Here is a 20882-nt window from a genome sequence, read left to right on the forward strand (position 1 = left end):
AACGTCGAATGAGAGTACGTACTACTAATGTTGCGGTGGGCAATCGGAATGGGTAAAAGAAATTACATCGATCCTCTGATAAGCTTGTTCCAAGCTGTTCAAATTGATTTCTGTTGCAAAAAATGATTTTCGCTTGACGTGAGGCGACTGCCTTGGACTGCCGAACCCACAGTCGCCAGTCGAGCAACTAAACTAGTTACCCCGTAACTTACGGAGTACCAGACTCCATAGTTCCTTCCTTCCTCGCTTGAACTTATGCACCACTGTGCATGCATCCAGACATACATACAGTATGCAAGTAGTATCATCAATCAATGATGCCCACAGTCAAAGCATCAACCACCCGGGCCAAATGAAGCCTCGTATGCAAATGCTTGAGAAGTCGCTTGACTCGCGAACCACCCTTATAGTCATGATTTATCCGCTGGTGAACTCCACGATTCATGCTCCTCCAACGGCGCCTGGCTAATCTGTCAACCACAGCATCCATCCCATTGCCGAGCGAGGAGTATAGTTGCATCGGTTTACGCAGGGTCCTGTCAATGACTGAGCCACCTCCAGACCACCTGACCGTGGACAAGAAGAGATCGCCAACAAGGCTCCCCATCCGCCACTCTGCAGCACCAGACGGTTAATAAGTGGATAGGCCCAAACGCCATCGCCAGTCTTTCCGGCCATTCAGTGTCCCGCGGATAGGCGATGGGAACCACCAGACGCCTTTGCTTCACAATTACCCAGCCAAACACTTGCGTGAGCGTGCGCCGTCCGAGTCTTCCGCAACCGTGCTCCAGACTGCGCCCGAGGAAAACCATCTCCACTACAGCCGGCCCCTACCATGGCTCGATGTCCGTTTGAGAGTTGAGCGGAGAAGAAGGGCTTGCTGCCAGCCAGGCCAACTGGGTCCTGGCGCCACCAGCCTTGTCTTCATCCATAGCCGCGCGGTGCCTTGACGATAAACGACCCAGGCGTATGTTGGACCATTTACCTTGTCTGATGCCGTCTCCGAGTCTTGAGCCAATTTGACCCCGTATCCCCCGAGCCTCCCGTAGCCTTAGTTCCTGTTCCTGAAATGGCTGTCCTACGCCATGTGGCCGTGTCGTGTGACAAAACAATGGAACGAACCCAAGGAGAATCGAAAGGAGTAAAGTGATCTTTGCAAATGATGGGCACCGGCACGTTGTACTCGACACCAGCTTTGGCAAAACGTATAGGTGGACGCACTTTTGGTCTTCTATCTGTCTGCGTGTCATAAATAATACTATAATTGAATCAACTGCTCAACGCGTTGCCAACAGGGCGTCCCTGGGGTGGAATGTTTCTAGTTTGTCCGTGGTTTGTGAGTATATAACTCCTCGAGTAGTCCCATGGAAACGCCCTGATCCCATCAAGGGCACTTACACATGGACATCTACCTCGATATTTAGCTGGAGTCAAGATTTTCCCTATACAGCAACCGCCATAGAACGAGAAAACCATGACTTGCCTCAGCTAGAGCAACATCTCCATTTTGCTGCACTTAATCAAGGTAAGTCAAGATGCGCTCATCCATGAATAGATCGCAATGCCACAGCAGCGACCACGCACCTGCTGCACAACGCACAAGCTGCAAACCATCATCTTGCACAGATGCTGTGTTGGGAAACCTCGGTCGATGCCCAATATGACTTGATCGGTTGCTGCCAAGAATGGAGTCCTGGCATGTACGCCATGAGTTCGGTCGCATCCCAGGTTGTACACTTACAGAATGCCTGCCATGGTCAGGTGCCAATAGTTTTATGATGGATTTGAATCATCATTGTTTATGCATGGTAGTGGGACTGCCATTATTCATAGTCTAAGCCCGGATAGAAGGCAACTTTGCAGTTTACAGGAAGGAGTGCCTCGCCTTTGTGTAGCATAAATAGACGAAACACCTCCGGCTTTGCAACCTCCGGCAGTTTTACTCAACTGTTCGATATACTAATTCTTGGTTTTGTTTCGCCATGCCTCACCAAACCTCCAACACACCGTTGGCCAAGTATACCCATCCTCCCGAGACGAAAGAGAGGCGTAAGTAGGGGCGCTTTCCTCCAACTCTCAGCATCAAAGAAGCACGAGGGTGTTCACTGTTAACAACCTGCAGTCTCCTATGCTGACCTCGTCACTCTCGACCTTTCCGAATATGACAAGCCAGGAGGAATGGAAAGGCTAGCCGACCAGCTCAGACAAGCAGCTCACACCATCGGTTCGCACCTTCTTTCCCCAGCAATAGTCCCTGGCGGCTCGAACAACCCTGACATGAAGGCATTCCCCAGGCTTCTTCTACATCACCAACATCGGCCTCACCCAATCCCAAATCGACCAACAGTTCGCCATTGCAAAGGCCTTCTTCGCCCTGGCCCCTTCGGAAAAGCTCCAGTTCCGCGCGCCCCTCGAGGATGGCAACTACAACGGCTACCGCCCCCTCGGCTCCGTCGAGATTCTGCCCGGTCTCGACGACAACCTGGAATTCTACAACGTCTTCAAGTTCCTCCCGCAGACGCAACGGCCGCAGCCGCAAATAATAAGCCAATACGCGTCGCAAATTGAGCATTTCCAGCGACACATGCACGAAAATGTAACCTGCAAGCTCCTTCGCCTCGTTGCGCACATACTAGAGCTGCCCGAGGATGTCTTGGTCAACGGGCACCGGTACGAGGCCAATTGCGACAGTTCCCTGAGGTACATGATGTACCGGGCTAGGTCGGAAGCCGAGAACGAGAAATACAAAGGTCTGTATCTGCGTGGGCATTCGGACAATGGGACACTGACCTATGTCTTTCAACAACCCGTTGCTGCGTTGCAGGTGAAGCGTGGCCCGGATTCGGGGTGGGAGTATATACGCATTCCGGAGGGCAAGGTGGCTGTGAATATTGCGGATATACTTGAGTTCTTGTCGAATGGGTACATCAGGAGCGGCATACACAGAGTAGTTGCGCCGCCGGGTGACCAGGCGTGCATGGATCGGCTGGGCCTGTTGTATTTTGTGCGCCCGAGTGACGACTTGCCACTGAAGACGTTGGACAGCCCGTTCCTGAGGAGCGTGGGGTGTGGGAAGGATGGGAAGAGCCATGATTTGGATATTTCGGCAACTGAGTGGGTGAGGGTGAGGGTGAGGAAGAATTGGAAGGGGTCAGTGAGTGAGGGCGATGATACCGGGGAAGGGTTTCTGGCAAAGGTGTTTTATGACTAGTCGGGGCTGTGACTTCTGTGGGCATGTTTTTACGCATCACTATAAGGTGAATTCCTAACCTTGTCACCATTGACTCCTTCCTGTCATGATCTGAGTGCGAGGTATGACCTGGGAGCACTCAAAGCCGGAGAGAACACAACCCCCCTTGCGCAATGGACAGCTCACACCACGGCAATGATCTAGAACAATGTCATTCTTCTGGACCTAAGCATAAATTCAAAGCTCCGCGCGCCGAGACTCCAGGAGGGTGGGCGTGAGACCCCCCTCGGGGGCTGAGACAAGGTGATGACGAGCTGCACATCCGGCCTGCAGAACTCCATGTACAGAGTGCTCCTCACTCGCGTCCACCACAAAGCCCGTCCCTCAGCTCGCTCTCACCCTACCGTCAGCACGTTGTTCGCAGCAAGATTCGGACAAGACGGCTTGCTCACTTACACGGGCGGTGTGCCCCTGAATACTACCCTCCTCCCACCCGCAATGAGGCTCTTTGAAGGCGGTGTGCTTCCTTGATGGGGGATTTCTGCTCCTCGGACGAATGAATACGAGGCGTGTATTTTTTCCTTCCATTGTCTCTGTGTCGAATCCTACAGGGACGGCCGAGTTGGCCTCGTAGCCTTGTAGTCGCATCCAGCGGCTGTCCTGAGTGGACATAGCAGACCCAGCTGGTTGGGTTTTCACACACCGTAGTTGGGCTCGTAGATGTCCCCCCAGAAACCCATCTGGCGGAGCGAAACATACCGAGGTGAACGGCACATAGCTCTGTATCGTCGACAGTCGCGGCCTCTTGTGACAGCGTCCTCCGTACAGAGAACATATGCGAGAAATCTGTCACCCTGCCGCATACAGGGTTCACTGGCCACCTGTAGACATGGATTCTGCCCTCCCCCTCCCCCCTTTTTCCACCCTTCCTGGCTTCTATAGGTGCTTTTGCTGGTCCCGTCGGCATGGAACCAAAGTGACATCACCTTCAGGGTAGAAGATTTCCCAAATAGGTGATTGAACCTGACATGGCGGCTGTTTTGCTGGGTTTCCCGTCACCACCACTAGATATATTTGTTAGCGGCGCGAAGCCATACAGTGTAAATATCCTTCACTGACCCCCCTTTGCGATCAAATCCATTTTATTGTAGGAGCCTTTTTGGTAGTTCTTGACGCTTCTTGCTTTGTTAGCATTGCTGTTCTGCACGTTGGCCCCCTCGCCATAGAGAGCCTTCCCTGCGTCTACTTGTGTTCGGCCTTGTTTCGTTTCGTTTCGTTTCATCCCGCGCTGTATTGTTTGATGTCTTACACTCGTCCTGCTGCCTTCTTTGCAATACAAGCAACTATCCCAGGGCCTTGAAAAGCTTCCATCATACTGCAAGCATGGACGCAGGACGCGGGTCTCGAGGTTTGAAAGACGATCCTTTTCCCCCAAATGATCGAAAGAAGAAGGGACCATGCCGTTCCCGCTGACCAACACCGGCAGGCACTGCATCTGACGAGGACTATGAGGACGGCTTGTACACGGACTACAGCCACAACGGCGAGGTCGAGGATGAGCATGGCACGTACCCGTACGGAATAAGGCGCTACCTGGACGACCCCCAATCCCCATTGCACAGGCTTCACCTGGCCTCCTTCTCAGACTCGGAACGGTACGCCCCGGTGCCGGGGCAGATGCCATCGTGGCGAATCCAGGACGGGGTCGAGTCGACGCACCCGTTACGCAGACTCAGGCCGAGCCGCGCAAGCGACATCGAGCACCAAGACCGCCGCCGCCAAAGCACAAGCACCGTCCACTCCTCGCCCTCTCATCAGCAGTCCGTATCCAGCAGGTCCCCGTCCCTCGTGTCCCTTCATCCCGCCCGCAGCTCGGACCCAGACTCGCGCGAGCCACCCTCGAGCTACCAGACGACCACGCCGGCGCCGTACCAACCGCCGCCTGAGAATGTGGCGGCGGACGAGCTGGCCGGCCCAGATCACGGCGAAGACCAGGCCGGCGGACATGGCGGAGGACCTGGAATCGACGGGCCGGACATGTCCATGTCGGAGGCCACCACGGGCGGCGGCAGTGCCGATCAGCAAGCTGCCTTCTGGGGTCCTTACCAGAGCATACCCATAAGCGGTCCCTTCGTCATAGACGACTTGGACTTCGACCCACTTGAACCATCCGACTGGGACAAAAACTTCAATTTGGAGATGATTGACGATGACTTCGAGGCGTTTGAGCAACAGGACGACGCCGCCCAGTAAATGATGGCTTGGCGGATGATATATGAAACGAGCCGCCAGACGGCAGGGACCAGACTGGACCAGACTAGGCAGGCGCAAGCGGGGTCATTGATGGGGCTATTTGCAAGTTCACGACATCATCACGGGGAACATGGCGCATTACAGGTGTTTGTTTTTCCTTCTCCTTCATTTCTCTTCTTTTCTTGTAGTCAACTACGCATCTCATCATTCCAGTCATGGAGTCGTGTGTGGTGGGCAGCACGGAGGATTTAATATTCATTGAATTTAAAATCGAACTCGAGACCGTTGCCCAAACTCCGAGAACCAGGCCTGTTCCGGCCTACCCTTGAACAAAAAAATATCCTCGTCACTGCATCTTGGTTTCTGAAACGGGACAAGGTCCCCAGTCCCATTTTCTCCCGTACCATTTTCCCATGAAATCAGTGGCATCCCCTTTACTCCTCGGCGAGAATAGCCTTGATCCTCTCCTGGACGCGCTTCTCCTTCTCGGCCTTGGTGGACTTGGTCTGTCTGTACTTCTTGGAGATGGCCTTCCACTCCTCCTTGGTCTTCTTGGGGCCGTCGCTCTCCGCCTTCTTCCAGGGGTCGGCGCGGATGGCGGCGTGGGCCTCGGTGTAGAGGTCCTCAAGGCCGTCGGCCTCGAGACCGTCGTCGATGTACTTCTGGAACTGGCTCTGGTAGCGCTCCTCGTCGTCGTCGGCCAGAGTCTCCATGTACTCGGCGACGTGGCCGCCAAAGATGTACTTCTGGAGGACCTCGGAGTCCAGCTCCTCCGACTCCATGTCATAGCCGGGGAAACGCTTCTCAGAGTGGGGGACGAGGATGCCACCGTCCGAGGCGCCCTTCATGGCACCAAAGACACGGGCGCCGGTGGAGGTGCGGGCAAGACCGACGTCGAGGAAGACCTTGAAGGGGCGGCGCGGGCCGTCGTCGGTCTCGGCAACCTCGGTGAGGGTGAACTCACCATCGGCCTCCTCGACACCGAGGAAGTCCTTGTCAAGGCCGAGCTTAGACAGGGCACGGCGGGCAACCAGGAGACCGGTGGCGTAGGCGGCGGCCCAGTTGGTCAGGCCGTGCTTGATGCCGTAGGCCTTGAGCTCATGGCCGTAGGCCGAGGCAAAGATCTTGTCGCCAGTGATCTCGGCAGACACGATCTGCATGATGATGTCCTTGTTGGTGAAGCGGACGACCAGGCGGTACTTGGGCGCATTGTACTTGTTCTTGGCCTGGGTGATGAGGCGCTTACGGGCGTAGTAGTCGGTCTTGCCTTGACGTCTGCGCTTGTACTTGGTTTGGTAGCGGCTAGGGGCCACAGTCAGTACAATCCATTCCTTCATATCCCCATGACAGGCCTTGACGAGCGAAGCGAGGCCCAAAAAAAAGGAACATACCTGTAGTAAGCGCTGTTCTTGACCAACTTGTGGAAAGGCTATTCATAAATCCCCGAGTCAGCAATTTGCGCTTCAGACTTGCTCGTCCTCCTTCCGAAGCAACTTGCAGTGACTCTTGTGACCACGAGCAAAAATCGACAAATGCAGGCATTTCTGCCATTGATGAAGAAATTGAGATATTTCGAGGATGATGCCACTCTTTCGAGCGCTCGTATCCTGTAGATAGGCCTTTCAACTTACCATCTTGACGGTGATTACCAACGACGGCTGGGAATTTGCTGTCGGAAGGTTGATGGGTTGGTGATGCGGAACAAGAAAAAAGAACAAGACCGATTTTGGTGGGGGATATTTTTCAAGCCCTAAGCGTGTGACACCCCTGCTGTGGGTGGACTCGCTCGCAAAAATGTCCCACTTGGCGTGACAGCCGCAGGGGTCGTCGTCTGAGTCGGGTTGGTTACGATTCACGTGACCGTGAAGCTCCTTTCCGCAGACGTCTTTCAGTGACGTTGTTTGCGAACCGGACTCTATTGCATTTACTGGAGTGACCAGACATTAGCCATCTTCTGTAAAGTAACTTACCTAGTAGTAGAATATTGTTGCCAACTGTCGCCGCAACCGTTGGCTAATTGTTACACCTGCCATCTCGTACTCCAGCTATCCAAGGGCTAGTCTTGGTCGAAGCTGTATTGTTCTTCATCTGCGCCGGCTTTTTTCCATCACTTTCATCAAGAGGCGGTGGTCAATGCTAGAACTTGCAAACCCAATTATAGCGTGATAGCCAGGCACCTGATCTGATCGATATCGTTGTCTCTGCTGAATGTACATGTACGGATCCACCTGGGAATTCCTTTTACCCATCATGGACATCAACATTTTCTTCTAGTAAATATGCCTGATTCTCGAAAGCTCATAGAATTGAAAGAGTTTCCTGTTTTTCTTTCTTGTCAACTCATATGCACCATAATTCTCCCAAGTTCCTTGGTGGTACAAGAACTGAATCCTTGCATCGCAATCGTGCTGCATCCCGGGTAGCCACAGGTCGTCCACAAGAGCAAGAGGTCAATCATCACTGCCCCGACTCGGGCGCTGATGCCCCGTTTGCTTGTCTTCCTTGAGCTCATCAGTACAGATATATGGCCGGGACAGCCGTTTCTTGTTTCCGTGACCGACATCCGTCACGTCCTGACATTGGTGATGCACCACCTCCTAGCAGTTGAGGCTCCAAAATTGCTGCCTCAGGCAGAACAAGCCGATTTGGACCCGCCAAAACCAGTCTGGTACCTAAGCTAGGAAGGAACCTAGGTCCCCAGCATCCAGCTTCATCGCAACCGAGGTTGTCGCAACAAGCAGCAACTACACCAGACACTTTGCTCACCATGGCCCTCTCAGCTACAACGACACGGCACCAGCCTTGAAAGCACCACCTCCGTCCAGTCTCTCATCCAAACAATCCCACTCCATGTCTCTCCTAGGCGTAGAAGACCCCCCCATAGACCAGATCCTAGCAGCTATCGACGAGATGGCAGCCAGCAAGCAGCCCAAAGTGCTCCTATTCGACATTGGTGGTGTCTGTGTAAGTTGATTCACCCACCTCACCCCATTACAAAACCCAACTCACACACCCACTCCCCGAAGGTCGTGTCCCCCTTCCAGGCCATCCTAGACTATGAAATCAGCCTCAACATCCCGCCGGGCTGGGTAAACTACTCGCTCGCCCAGTCCGCGCCCAACGGGTACTGGCACAAGCTCGAGCGCGGCGACATCCCCATGGACGCCGCCTTCTTCGCCGGCTTCAACAGCGACCTGCACCGCCCGGAGCAGTGGAGGGCGTTTTACGCGCGCGAGGCGGCCAGGACGCCCTCGCTGCCGCGGGAGACGCCGCCCGTGCCACGGCTCGACGGCGAGTGGCTCTTCAACGAGATGATGGCCAAGTCCAACGCCCCGGACCCGTGGATGTTCCCGGCCCTGGAGCGCCTCCGGCGCAGCGGGCGCTACATTCTCGGCGCGCTGAGCAACACGGTCATCTTCCCGCCGGGCCACGCGCTCCACCGGGGGGACGCGCTCGCCGACCCCGTGAGGAGCCTGTTCGACGTCTTCGTCTCCTCGGCGCACGTGGGGCTGCGCAAGCCCGACCCGGGCATCTACAGGCTCGCCGTGCGCAGGCTGGACGAGTTTGCGCGCGCAAACGCGCACTCCGAGAGGGGCAGGCGCCTGGGCTGGGACGCGGGCGTGCAGGCCGCCGACGTGCTGTTCCTCGACGACATTGGCGAGAACCTCAAGGCCGCTAGGAAGGAGGGCTTTGGGACCATAAAGGTCCACCTGGGGAGGGCGTACGAGGCCGTCGAGGAGCTGGAGAGGGTGACGGGGCTGCAGCTGGAGGGGGACCATCCCAAGATTGCTGTTCGACCGCGCGTGCGGAGGTCCAAGATGTAGACGCGGCGGAGTTGTATTTTGTAATGAATGTATGACGGCTCAGCCGGATAGGTAAATCATGAATGGATGAGGAGAAGAGAAACGGCACGGCGTATTCTTCCACCACGCTCGTGCGCGATGGAACATGACAAGAAACAGAGATAGATTTTGCCAGAGTGTGGCACGTAATTACGAAATGAAAGTACGCCTCCCATGCCCCAATCGCTCATATTGGTACAAAACCCAAAATACACACACACATAAAAAAAGAAGAACCTCTTGACCGACCAAGCATCATCATCACCCCAGCTCCAGGTCGTCAAAGTTCCACGCCGAGTTGGACAGCAGCCCCGTGAACCAGACGGGCCCGTTTGCGCCCATGCCAAACGCCCTCGCGCCCCTATTCTCCAGCTCCTCGACCGGCCACTCCTGCGGCACCTGGCTGGCGCCGACGCCGTCCTTGTCGGCCCTCTTCTCGAACCAGGTCCTGATCCAGCGCATCTTCCTGGCAATGTCGGCGACGCGCCCCTCGGCAGCGACCTCGGCGGGCGTGGCGTCGACGCCCATCTCGGCGACGAACCTGCCGACGGCGCGGACGCGCTCCGCCTCGGAGGCGTCGAGGCGCTGCACGAGGCGGTCCACGACGGACAAGAAGTCGACCGTCACGCGGGCAAAGTGCACGTCCCAGTCGCTCGTCTCGAGCAGCAGCAGGCGCGTGGTGATGACGAGCACAAACGTGATCTGCTCCGTGAACGTGATGGACTGGTAGACGTACTGCGAGGGCGGCAGCGTGAAGAGCACGTCGAAGTAGGCCTTGGCGGCGAAGAGGCAGTTGCGCAGGCACTGCGCGCGGTACGTCGACGGGGCGCCGCCCTCCTCGGGGATCTCGTGCAGGAACGTGGCGGGCTCGTAGAGCCGCACGAGGAGGTAGTTGTAGTGCAGGGTGAAGAAGCGCTCCCAGTCGTCGAACTCGCCGGCGGGCACGCGGTGCGCGTACGCCGCGCGGTCGAGGAGCTGCTGCCGGTCCAGCGACTGCATCAGCGCGTCCAGCTCCTCGCGGAACCCGCGCGACTGGTCGTCGAGCAGGAAGAGGTACGGCTTGCCTCGCTCGCGGTCGTTGGCCGCGCCAAACGCCTCGGATATCTTCTCGCCCATCTGCACCAGGCGCACGTTGTGCTCGAGGAACGTGTCCGAGGGGTGTTCGCGCGCGCGCTTGAGCGACTCGCAGCAGAGGTCTACGTACTGGCTTCTCAGGGGGTTTTGCCGTCCAAACAGTGTCGAGTTGCTAAGTACGTTTAGCTGGCAGATTCGCTTTCCCCCCTTTCCTACAATACACCTTTCTTTTTTTTGGGGGAGGGGGTTCCCGTGGCTTTCACTTACACCGATAAGAGACAGTAGCATCCCAAAAAGGTTCGTTGCTCTTCGATTGAATGCATCTTGGCCGGGATAAGGTCCCTCTTCGTCTGGCGCAAGTCCTCCGGCGCATCGTCCATGCCGATTTGCTGCAAAAGCGAAGGCGGGATCTTGGTGATGCCCAGGTTGTGCGCGTACCCCAGCGCCAGATAGGTCAAATTGGTGATTTGCTCGTCAAACAGAGTTCGTAGGTCCGCCCTGGGCTCCCGCATCAGCATATAACGAACGAAAAGGAATAGCCACATGCGTAGCTGGCAGCGCTCACCATGATATGCAAACCAACAGTCCCTGGAGCAGATCCAGCTGGCGCTCCTCCTCGACCAGCATGTGTTGTCCCAAGTAAGCCAGCACGTTCCTCTTTATCTTGACCATCCTTGGAATTGGCAACGGCGCCGCCGCCAGCATAATGACCCGGAACAGAAATGGCTTCTCGGCATACATCTGGCTCGCGCTCATCCGCTCGTCCAGCACCAAAAAAGGAAACGTCTGAATATACTTGTCTCGGAACAAGGACAAGATACGATCTGACTGCGGCCAGGTCAATCCATATATGGGACCGGGCAGCGCTCCAGCACTTGCAGCCTGGCGAGGAGGCCTCTGATGCTGGCTGAGGCAAGGGTGGTTCATGGCCCCTTCATGTTCACCCGCTTGAGCCGCAGGCGATTCTGGTGTAAGCACGGCGGGAGAGGGCTTGGAATTCGCAAGCCCGAGATCGTGTGTTGGTGACGTGGCCGAGGTCCCCTGATTCTGTCCTTCGAGAGCAGCGGTCAGGGTCTCAATCTGCTTCTCCAAATTCGACACTCGACTATCCCGCATAGTGTGTGTGAGCACGAAACTCAGTTTCAAAACATCAAAAAGCCACAAGAAAACGGATCATCTCACCTGTTCAATGGCCGAATCTGCCTTGGTTTCCTCAAACTCTTTGACGATTTCGCCGTACATTGAATCCCCATTTTCTCACACCTACCATGGACAAGATTCAGTCAGCCAGCCTTGGCTTCCAGCTCTCAACTCGCGCATCCTCACCTGTCGCAAACATGGCGCTCAATATTGCTGTCCTGAAAATGGCAGCGTGCCTTTGCTTTTGAACACGGCACGCAAGCTCTCTGTCGTCGGGGCGGGCTCTGCGCCCTGGGACGCGTAGTCGACAATTCCGACATGGTGTGGATGGTCTGATGATCCGATGCTTTCTCCTTGATTCCGCCTTCGTCGCTCTCCCGTATCTGGTCAGGCACAGCAGGCAGGTTACATTACTTGCCCTATGTCGAGATACCCCAACGTTGATGTCGGTCCATCCGTTGGGATTTTGTGAAACAGAGCTATTTGGGATGAGAAGGGTCTTATTTGGGTTACAGACCGCGGTTCACGAATGGTTGGCATCTCTGTCGGAGGAATTGTGCCCGGAAGTAGGGTCGGGTTAAGATGTGTTCAAGTGGAGCTGACCGGGATGTAAAATACCTAGGGCCATCGCAAGTCTGCGCTGCTACAAAAGTACCCCATATCTCAAAGCCTTCCCCGCCCAAATTGCACTATCACCGCTTTTGGCCACCCGTGCATGATGCCCGAGTTCCCATCAAGCTGGATCTGATGACAACTTCCTAGACCCTTGCCCAACCCTTCGGCACTTGATGCCGAGCTTCCGCGTTTAGGCAACAACTGATACGAGTGCTCAAGTAAATACATCGTTGATCAAATTGCGCTATGTCTTTACTCCAGGACTAGCTGGTGACGCCAGGGCCGTTACTGTTGGCCGAGACTTGCTCTCTCCTCTTGGGCATCCTGCCAATTCCGCTTTTCCATCTCACCACCCCACCGACATTGGCAGGGCAAGCTTGAAATATGCCTTGAAGTATCCATGTACTTGGTCATCCGTCGACCCACGCTACCTTGTTGGTCTCTATGTCATCTTGCTACTGCAAAAGACGACCCGGTAGTTCTTGCCGAACCGTCATTTCACAGTACTCTGTCCTGCATGTACGTAAAGTCCATCCATCATGATGTTGATTTTGCTTAGTCGTCCAGAATCTCAATAATCGCAGGCTCCGCTCTCTTTTGCGCCGACTTCTGTACAGAACCGCCGTTTTCTCCATCTTCGCCGTCCTGTGGCTCTTCGATAGCAGTCCAATTTCCATCCAGGGTGACTTTGATACTCTTTGTTTGCCCCTTCCCAGCGTCAATCAATGCCTTTCGAAGCCTCACAAAATACGCATCAATACGAAGGCCTAGCGGCCCTGCATATTCGCCACACATGGGGCATTTCCATTCATCTGCACGCGCGGGCTCCGATTTGCTTTGCGAAGGTTTGCCACGACGGGTTTGTAGCCATATTTCCAGGTCAAAGCATTCGATATGCTTGCAACGCAGTCCTCGAACCGGCGACTTGACCATGCTTGCGCTGAATGGATCTATCAACGATATGCACAAAGAGTCGTCCTGCACAATGACGTCGTCAGAGTCATCAGGCCGCAGACGCTTCTCAATCTCCTTCTCTGTTTGTTCAACACTAAAAGCCTCCAGCTCCATCACCATAGCGAATGTCGATTCATGATCCATGGTTTTTATAATCTCAACGGCCAAGTAATAGACTGAGGTGTCCTTGTAATTCTCAGGATTCTCGGGCAGGCTGATTTTGACTGTATTGAACCCTTGTCGTATCATGTCGGTGAGCTCTATTGGAAGGTTTTGATGAAAATGCTGCGGCCTTAAAGGAAATACGGCTTCGTCATTGAACTTGATATAAACTTCTTGAGGCCAGACACAAGGGGATGAAGCCCAGTCCGCAATGCAGGTCTTTGTATCCTCTGGGAGCTGTCCGCTTAGCCTAAGACGATACCGCAGCGACCCTTGTTGGTACTGGTGTACTTTGGCCTCTTCAAAGCGTAGGAGCTGCGACCTTTCTGCGAACTCGGTAGACGTCACTGCGAAATCAAAAGTTTGAATGGCTCCATTTTGATGAAAAAGGGCTGTTGGTTTAACGGCAAAGCGATCAAGATATTGGTAGTATCGGGTCCCAGGTCCTTCGGCACTGATTCTCCGTGGACTGCGCGAGCGGGCTAAATGAAGGCTAGATTGGACAGAAGTCCAACCATATTGGCTCTGAGGACAGTCGGCCTCTCGTGGAGGAGCGGCTGAGAACCCACCTCCCGCAGTGGCAGATTGTCCCCGTGCCATCCCAGCATGCGTGTTTGCCACAAGTTTCTTCTGTGCCGTTCGTTCATGAGAAGAATGCCTGTGTTTGACTATCTGAGAGGTTGGTCTTCCGACCAATGATCCGGGATGAGACAGGTGACGATGATTTGTCCCATTACGTGCGCTTTGCACAAAGCGTTGTTGCCCGGGTATTGGAGTCTGGCCTGGTACAAGCCCTGCTTCGCGTGGATGCTGACCGACGGGGGCAGCTGATGCTACTGCACGCGTTTGTGGTATCACGTTGGGTGTGGGAAATTGCGCTTGCCAGGGAGCGTTTGGTGACTGGCCCTGAACGAATGGCGTTCCAGGACTGGAAGCGTCATGAGGTGAAAGACAGGCGGCGAAAGCGGATGAAGTCACCGGTGATACTGTTGTGTTGTAGCTCTGGTTGACACTTGCGACAGAGTTTGATTGAGTCTGTGCAGCTGTGAATCTAGCAGCCGCCACTTCGCCAGTTGTTAGCACTAGGTAGCCGTGAGAGGCTGATGGGAGGAGTGAGAGTATACTGGTAGCAACTAAGGAGTTCACTTACTAGTAATGTTAGATTGGGAAATCATATGGTTTGTAACGGTGATGTAACTGTGTCTGATAACTTTTCGCGTCTCGTGTACACGATGCGAACCGGGGTGCATGTCCGCCAGTCTTTCATTCTCCCGATCAGCCTGGAAGACGTTGCCGAACTCTTCAGCGATGAGTTGATTTCCAGTCCCGAGAAGTCTCCAACTATAGGTGAACAGCAAGATCTGTCCTCCCAATGAATGGCAAAGTAAACCCTCTTTCAACTCTTGGACCATGACGGGATATCGTCTGTTACGAACAGAAGTAAGCCACTTGGACCAGTTCAGGACAAAAGAGACCAGAAATCTCACTACTTGGATTGACGTCTCGTTGAACGATGGGTATGTGTGGGCTGGACGAACTAAACTGTATGGATAGTAAGCAAACCACGACAAATGATGCTGTCGAATATCTGTGTTGGGCTTCAGAACAGTAGCCAGTAATTTAAATGACGGATCAAGGTGGCCATGACAAGAAGACGGCAAAATGGAACAAAGAAACCCTGGGTTTGTTGACCAAAGGCAATAAAACTGATGAAGCACTAGGAAAAACACATCGTTGAATTGGCACGCATCTAGCAGGGCAGAGCAGCGCCATGCTTCCAGGAAGGTAGCGTCATGATTAGGCCCTTTTGGATGATTGATAAACTCGACGAGCCTTCGGCGCCACGAAGCCAAGGTGTCTGGACTTATGCTCATGGCGGGCTGAGCCTGCGTATCTGGAGGATGCCTGTAGGGTGAAGTACTGCAAGCGACCGAGGCTGGAGCATTTGTGTGCAGTGAAGGGTTATTCGAGTTATTCGTGTTTGCGACGGGTGCTGGCTTCATCAGTTGATAGACGAAGCCTCCCACAGTTATTTGCTGTGGCAACTGCTGCGCCGGTTGTTGCCAGCTGCCGTCCTGCTGCGGCAATGGCGGACTAACTTGACATGTGGCGGGTGCATGGGAGGAGACGGAGTTTCGATAAGGCAAGCTGAGGCGGTGGTGAGGCCTTGGTGTTGCAGTATTACTGGCCACATTGCCGTCACTTGCACAAGCATCTTGCATAGTCGCCTGCCCGGCTACTTCTTCTATTTGTGGGTTTCTAGATTCCATGGGCAATGTTGGTGGTGGTGATGGAAACGGCCCGCGCGATACAACCTGAGGACTTTCTATTGTGACGGTGCTTGAATTTATCGGCTTCGTCACTGGTGATGGAAACGGCCCGCTCAATTCAACCCGAGGACTTTCTTTTGTGGTCAGGTCCGAGTTCCCTGGCTTTGGCGCTGGAGGAGGCGGAGGCGAAGGCGAAGGCGAAGGCGCATGCTCAACGTTGCTCTGGCCTGACAATATACGCTCTGGGGATTTTTCGGCTAACGAGGGCAGGCTGGAGCCATGTCCAACAATAACTTGTGTAAGTGCATAGTACTGTCAATGACGATGGGTCGGCTGGAAAATGAAGAGATATTGGAGAAAGTACATACCTGTCTGTGCAGCTAGTTTCAACCACCTGGGGTGAAGGCTGTGAGTCTTGTGTTGTTTGGCCCTGCTGTACCGACACAGTGGCATTTATAATCTTCTCCAGCGATAGCCTAGGGGGAACAGGCTTGGAGAAGTGCTTCTTCTTACGAATACCGGTTGGGGATTTCGTGGGCAGTGAAGCAGCAGAGTTGGATAACATCCATGTCGGTTGATGTCCACCAATAAAGGCAAGGCTAGTTTTGTTTGCTGCCCCTATCCGCCTGGACTCGGCATCATTGTCGCAGGGAGGAGCGTTCTTCCCATTAGAAGGTGTAGATATTGACATGGCGTTGTTTCGACCTTGAACTTGGACAATCTCGGGGTACATGAAGCATTCTGAGCTGTCGTGGCCTCGCCCGGTGGAAATCTGCAAGGTGCCACTGCGCGAGAAGACGGGGGAAGTTTGTAGCCAAAAGATGATCGAAACCCGCCGAAGTCAAATGGAAATCAGACAGCACAGGCAGTAGTACCGTGCGCAATATAGTCCACCCCCCTGTTGTGAGTCGGGCTCGGAACTGGAGGAGTTGGTTTGCTGAAGGGAGGGGATCAAAGTCCAGCTTCACAGATCACGATGCGGCTCGTGAAAATGTCGTGGTGTCTCGGGAGGGACAAACTTGCTTGGCGAACGAGGTGTGCGTACTCCGTACTCGGGCGTAATATTGCGTCGCAGATGGGACAGCCGGGATGGATGTGAAATGAAGCCAAAAAGAAAAGGAGAAAAAGAAAGAAAAAGGGAAAAGAGAAAAGCGGATGGATAGTTGGTTAACGATGCTGTTCGCACCGAAGGATTCGAACGTAGCGAGTCCCCCGTAGTGGCGTCGCGAAGAGGTCCACTGCTGGTGCCAAACCTCAGGCGAAACGCCCGTTGTCTTTGAAAGTTTGCTGTGTCCTGGAAGGGAAGGCGCGATCAGGCTCAAGCGCACCCTCGACTCGTTGGAAGCAGCCAGATCAATGATGCCGACGCTACATGTACGTGCCAGGTCCTCGGGGCCGCAGACATGTTCAATGTTCAAGGTTTGCATCCAGCCATCCAGGGAGCAGCATGTGTTTCTATGCTGGCTTTTCGTCCTCGTCACCGGTCGGAGAGTTGTTGAGCAGCCAGTTCACCGGGCCGTGCTGGCCACGCTGTTTTGCGCCCAACGTGATGTTGTGAAACCATCTGGCCCATCACACCAACCACATTGTGGCCTGAACGACGTGAGTCTGGCTGGGCATGCGCCTGCAAGGATGTGTGGGCTGTCTCCCGTCTCCTCCAAAGCCACCTCGGCCGCGATACCGAGTATTCCAACTGGCAAAATGGCCTGGGAGGCTGGGACCACCATGCCAGCGACACTGCTTGACCGACCGACCGACCGACCGACCAACAGATCGAACAGACTGACCAGCAGATGTCAATGCGCGGGAGCACCCGCCAGAAGCAACCTGAACCGACCAACCCAAAGTGCAATGCAATATGCTCATGTATACGGTTGACCTGCCTAGTTGGGCAATTGAAAGTAGCCAGACATTGTATATACCCTCTCACAGAACGTCTAGGGCTCCGACCGCCCTTCTGCAAAGCACGGGGTGCCGAAATGTTTGCCTTGGGTATGGGCGGGGGTATTCGTCAGCCCATTTCGAAGTCGACGACGACGACTACAACAGGCGGAAACAAATCCTACCTGGTGAATTGTGGACAAGGGCGAAAGAAACGGCCCACGACACCCGAAAACTCACGGTGCTCTGAAAGAATATCTTTGGGCCTACATTTAGTACTGAAGACTGTCATTGAGTACAAGAGCAAACCAGCCGTCGCGGTATTGAACAATAGCTGAAGCTGGCTACAACAAGGTTACAACGACCTAGATACGCAAACAAGAGCTACTCTGCGGTTTCATTCAATTTATGGGTGGCTATTTCGTCATGAAAGCCGAGGTCAAGTGCTCTGGCCGCAATATCGTTCGTCTTGCTCGAGTCTTTAAAAAGCATATGGAAAAGAGGACTCTTTATGTGGAGATTGATGTGGTCTGCTTGGTGGGAAAGGACATTTATTGCCTGTTGTGTCGTCTAACGTCTCCGTCTTGGGCCTTGTAGTCCGGCTTGTATTTCCTCTATCCGAGGATTTATAACTTGATAGTTCGGGGACATGTCTTCTTTGGGTGGCTTTTTTATTATTGGGTGGAATATAATGTCAAGGGGGAAAGCTTCCTACACGGTATCGCCGAAAAGCCTGACGCCACAGGCCCTATTAAGCCCATCGACTTGGATACAGATGAACCCCTCATTGAATGACTCAAGTAGCTATCCCGATATATGAAACGGGCCTAATAGACCTAGTTAGATGGACTCAATCAAGACCAGTCTGCTGTTCAATGCGATCCGTAGCTGCTGAATTGCGACATAGGAGCTCTGCCATTTACTGGGCGAGACATGTCAGTAGTCTGAGCGGAAGCGAGGAACCGTAGAAACAACTTAAGATTCATCACGGCAATCTCAAGACGTAGCTAATAGCAATTCTAGTATTCACGCAACCAATAGGTGTCTTGCAAACCATCCCCGTAGGTCTATCCCTCCCCCCAATACAGTTCATAGCCAGTCTAAATGTTGGCCCCAAACAGTTACTTTGCATCCCGTGTATGCTTGTTTGTGAAGACTTGTAGGTTGATATGATATGATCTTCTCAGACTGCGTACGCGAGGTTTATTGAAAACTCCCCTCAAGTCCGCTCTTACCGATGTAGGCGAACGATCCGTCTTCAGTGATATCACTCGTTCTGTTCGCGGCCAGATCTCAAGACATTACCACGTAGACTTCATTTCTCGAAATCCAAGCGTATCCCCTTGACGGTAATCTCGTACCGGCGTCTATGGTTAATGTACTCGTCCATTATGCATTTTCCCTCGGACATGTCATCTCGGGCAATCCCATCCTCCTCTCAAAAAGATTTGACCCACCACCTCAGCCTTCAATTGATGGCTGTTCTTAAAAGCTCAATTAAGATGTGATAATTGCTCTTTCTATGGAGTTGAGAAGCCGCAGCCCAATAGCTGACTTTGATTGCATTGGCGCAGTCTAATGGACCAGACTTTTCTCCATCCAGGGTGCAATCATCGCATATCCTCATCTACAAACGAGGCTTGTGGCGGTTTGGGTTTCCATTGCAGCGTGGGAAAGTTTCTGGAAACATTGACATTTGTGTACTGAAATCAGGACACGCCAGGGCGGTGATGCTGATACGAGGTACTACTGTAGCTATTGTGCCGGGATGCAATAGTTGTGTACGGGGCGTACCACAATTCCAGGCCGACTTGAACCATATCGTGATTGAAGTGCCTAGGACTGGCTGTTGTAAACGCTATTTCAAGTTCTGAGGCAGAGAAGAGTATGGTGGCGGGCACCAGATGACAGTCTCTTGTTTCTACCACGACGGCGGATGGACCAGCCCTCGATCCTGACAAGGCGGTTCCCTAAAGAAAAAGCAAAAAGAAAAAGGCAAATAACCCACAGACGGTCAGATTGGTACTGTATGTGAAACTGCCGACATAGCTCGTATTTTGACGTGGAGCCTAGTCTGGACCAGGAGTTGAGCATATACCGAGTGAAACTCAATCCGGGCGGGACCTTTGAGTCCACTCTGTTCGGCACTTGCCTAGCGATCAGATGCAGGGACAAGTTTGGCAGAGGATGACGCACAATGAACTGTCGTGATGAGATAGTCCATGACATATATTAATTGAGTTCGGGGATGTTCATAAGCACCGAGTTTTGGCCCAACTCCGCGTTTCAGACCCCATACCTAGCAATGCCCCTCGCGGATGATTTAAGCTCCCGGGAAAGGGTCTACAAATGCCTTGTGCCAGACAGTGAGTCTTGGACGCTCGCTAGTACTTCTGCTCCGGGTCCAAGGTTGATGTATGACGCCTTCTTGGGTCGACGGGACTGTCGCTGTCACATGCGGATAGCGGTTAGAAGGTATGGACTATGGAGTAGGGGGACGAGTTTGACGCACGCTCCAAGCGATTAGTCACCCCAGCCGCCACATATGTTGCGGCCGCTGGCGTTATAGACGGGTCATGGAGAGCCGAGTCGCTAATGGTGCAAGTGGTTGGTTGACGGCGTGAGACGGCTTTTCTGCCAAAGCCATCAAGTTCCACGTTCCTGGAAACCTCAGCACTGTGGAAGGGGGCAGGCGAAAGTAGACCGACCTCACACCTGTACCTCGATACCTGAGCACAAAGGAGATGGCGCGAATCATATGTGCAAAACCTGCGACGGCGGCCGGACGTAAAAAGTATCTGGTACTTGGATGTCTCGGCCCACGCGGGACGGAACTAATTGACTGCCCAGGCGTGCAGGCCCAGTAGACGGCGATGGCGCTAAGCCCGTTCGGTCGTCGCCACCCCTGAGCCCCGAAAAACTCAGCAAACTCGAAGCGCAGACACCAAAGCAGACGCCAAAACAGACCACAGGCCAAAGCCGGCGCCAGAGGAACCCCAACCTCCAAAACCTGGGACCGTCTTGATCTTGGCCTGCCCAATAGTCCTCCATCCACCAGGCCCCGACTCGGCAACCTGCAGCACTCGTTCCTTTCGTGTTAGACATAGGGGTCTTTGGCGAGCGATCACGATTGAGGTCGGTGCATCGCAGCCCTAGCCGGAACCAGCATCCCCAGCGCCCGCCCCCAAAGGACCGCAACCAGGGTCTCTCGTTCACGCACCATAGACCAGACGTCTCATGCTCATGGCGCTGACTGTGCCTTGGGTACTTTCTGTGCATCGCATTTTTGCGCCCACGTCTCTCTGCCTCCCCGACTTGCATTATTATTAGCAGCAGTCATCCGCCCGCGAGCAACGGACGAAACCTAGCCCGGGAAAAGGGAGCTGCTTCCCCACGCCGTCATCAGCCCGTGTCTCAGTCACTTTTGCTGCCAAAACATTCGACCTTGACTTCATCGCCAACCTCGCCCCCTTCCATCGACGCCTCCCAAGACCTTCCCCG

At 54.0% G+C, this 20882-nt stretch overlaps 6 protein-coding genes across 6 annotated transcripts; 3 read left to right on the forward strand and 3 right to left on the reverse strand.

Moving 5' to 3' along the window:
* Positions 1-1982: 1982 nt before the first annotated feature.
* Positions 1983-3211, forward strand: G6M90_00g104570 (uncharacterized protein; the record flags this gene model as incomplete). Its single annotated transcript, XM_014685964.1, has 3 exons — positions 1983-2049; positions 2123-2224; positions 2295-3211. 3 exons carry the CDS (start codon positions 1983-1985, stop codon positions 3209-3211), a joined length of 1086 nt encoding a protein of 361 aa, XP_014541450.1.
* Positions 3212-4573: 1362 nt separating this feature from the next.
* Positions 4574-5443, forward strand: G6M90_00g104580 (uncharacterized protein; the record flags this gene model as incomplete). Its single annotated transcript, XM_014685965.1, has 2 exons — positions 4574-4598; positions 4677-5443. 2 exons carry the CDS (start codon positions 4574-4576, stop codon positions 5441-5443), a joined length of 792 nt encoding a protein of 263 aa, XP_014541451.1.
* Positions 5444-5877: 434 nt separating this feature from the next.
* rpl-5 (60S ribosomal protein L5) lies at positions 5878-7077 on the reverse strand (the record flags this gene model as incomplete). The annotated part of the gene is made up of 3 exons (XM_066131649.1): positions 5878-6745; positions 6835-6872; positions 7075-7077. The coding sequence occupies 3 exons, from the start codon at positions 7075-7077 to the stop codon at positions 5878-5880; spliced, it is 909 nt and encodes a 302-aa protein (XP_065987560.1).
* Positions 7078-8293: 1216 nt separating this feature from the next.
* ACAD10 (Acyl-CoA dehydrogenase family member 10) lies at positions 8294-9267 on the forward strand (the record flags this gene model as incomplete). Its single annotated transcript, XM_014685967.1, has 2 exons — positions 8294-8407; positions 8470-9267. The coding sequence occupies 2 exons, from the start codon at positions 8294-8296 to the stop codon at positions 9265-9267; spliced, it is 912 nt and encodes a 303-aa protein (XP_014541453.1).
* A 279-nt stretch (positions 9268-9546) lies between these two features.
* On the reverse strand, positions 9547-11475 carry G6M90_00g104610 (uncharacterized protein; the record flags this gene model as incomplete). The annotated part of the gene is made up of 3 exons (XM_014685968.1): positions 9547-10531; positions 10627-10857; positions 10925-11475. 3 exons carry the CDS (start codon positions 11473-11475, stop codon positions 9547-9549), a joined length of 1767 nt encoding a protein of 588 aa, XP_014541454.1.
* A 1194-nt stretch (positions 11476-12669) lies between these two features.
* On the reverse strand, positions 12670-13830 carry PIAS1 (E3 SUMO-protein ligase PIAS1; the record flags this gene model as incomplete). Its single annotated transcript, XM_014685969.2, has 1 exon — positions 12670-13830. One exon carries the CDS (start codon positions 13828-13830, stop codon positions 12670-12672), a length of 1161 nt encoding a protein of 386 aa, XP_014541455.2.
* Positions 13831-20882: the final 7052 nt, after the last annotated feature.

Source organism: Metarhizium brunneum, chromosome 6, assembly GCF_013426205.1.
Source record: "Metarhizium brunneum chromosome 6, complete sequence".
In the NCBI taxonomy this organism is placed as follows: Eukaryota; Fungi; Ascomycota; class Sordariomycetes; order Hypocreales; family Clavicipitaceae; genus Metarhizium; species Metarhizium brunneum.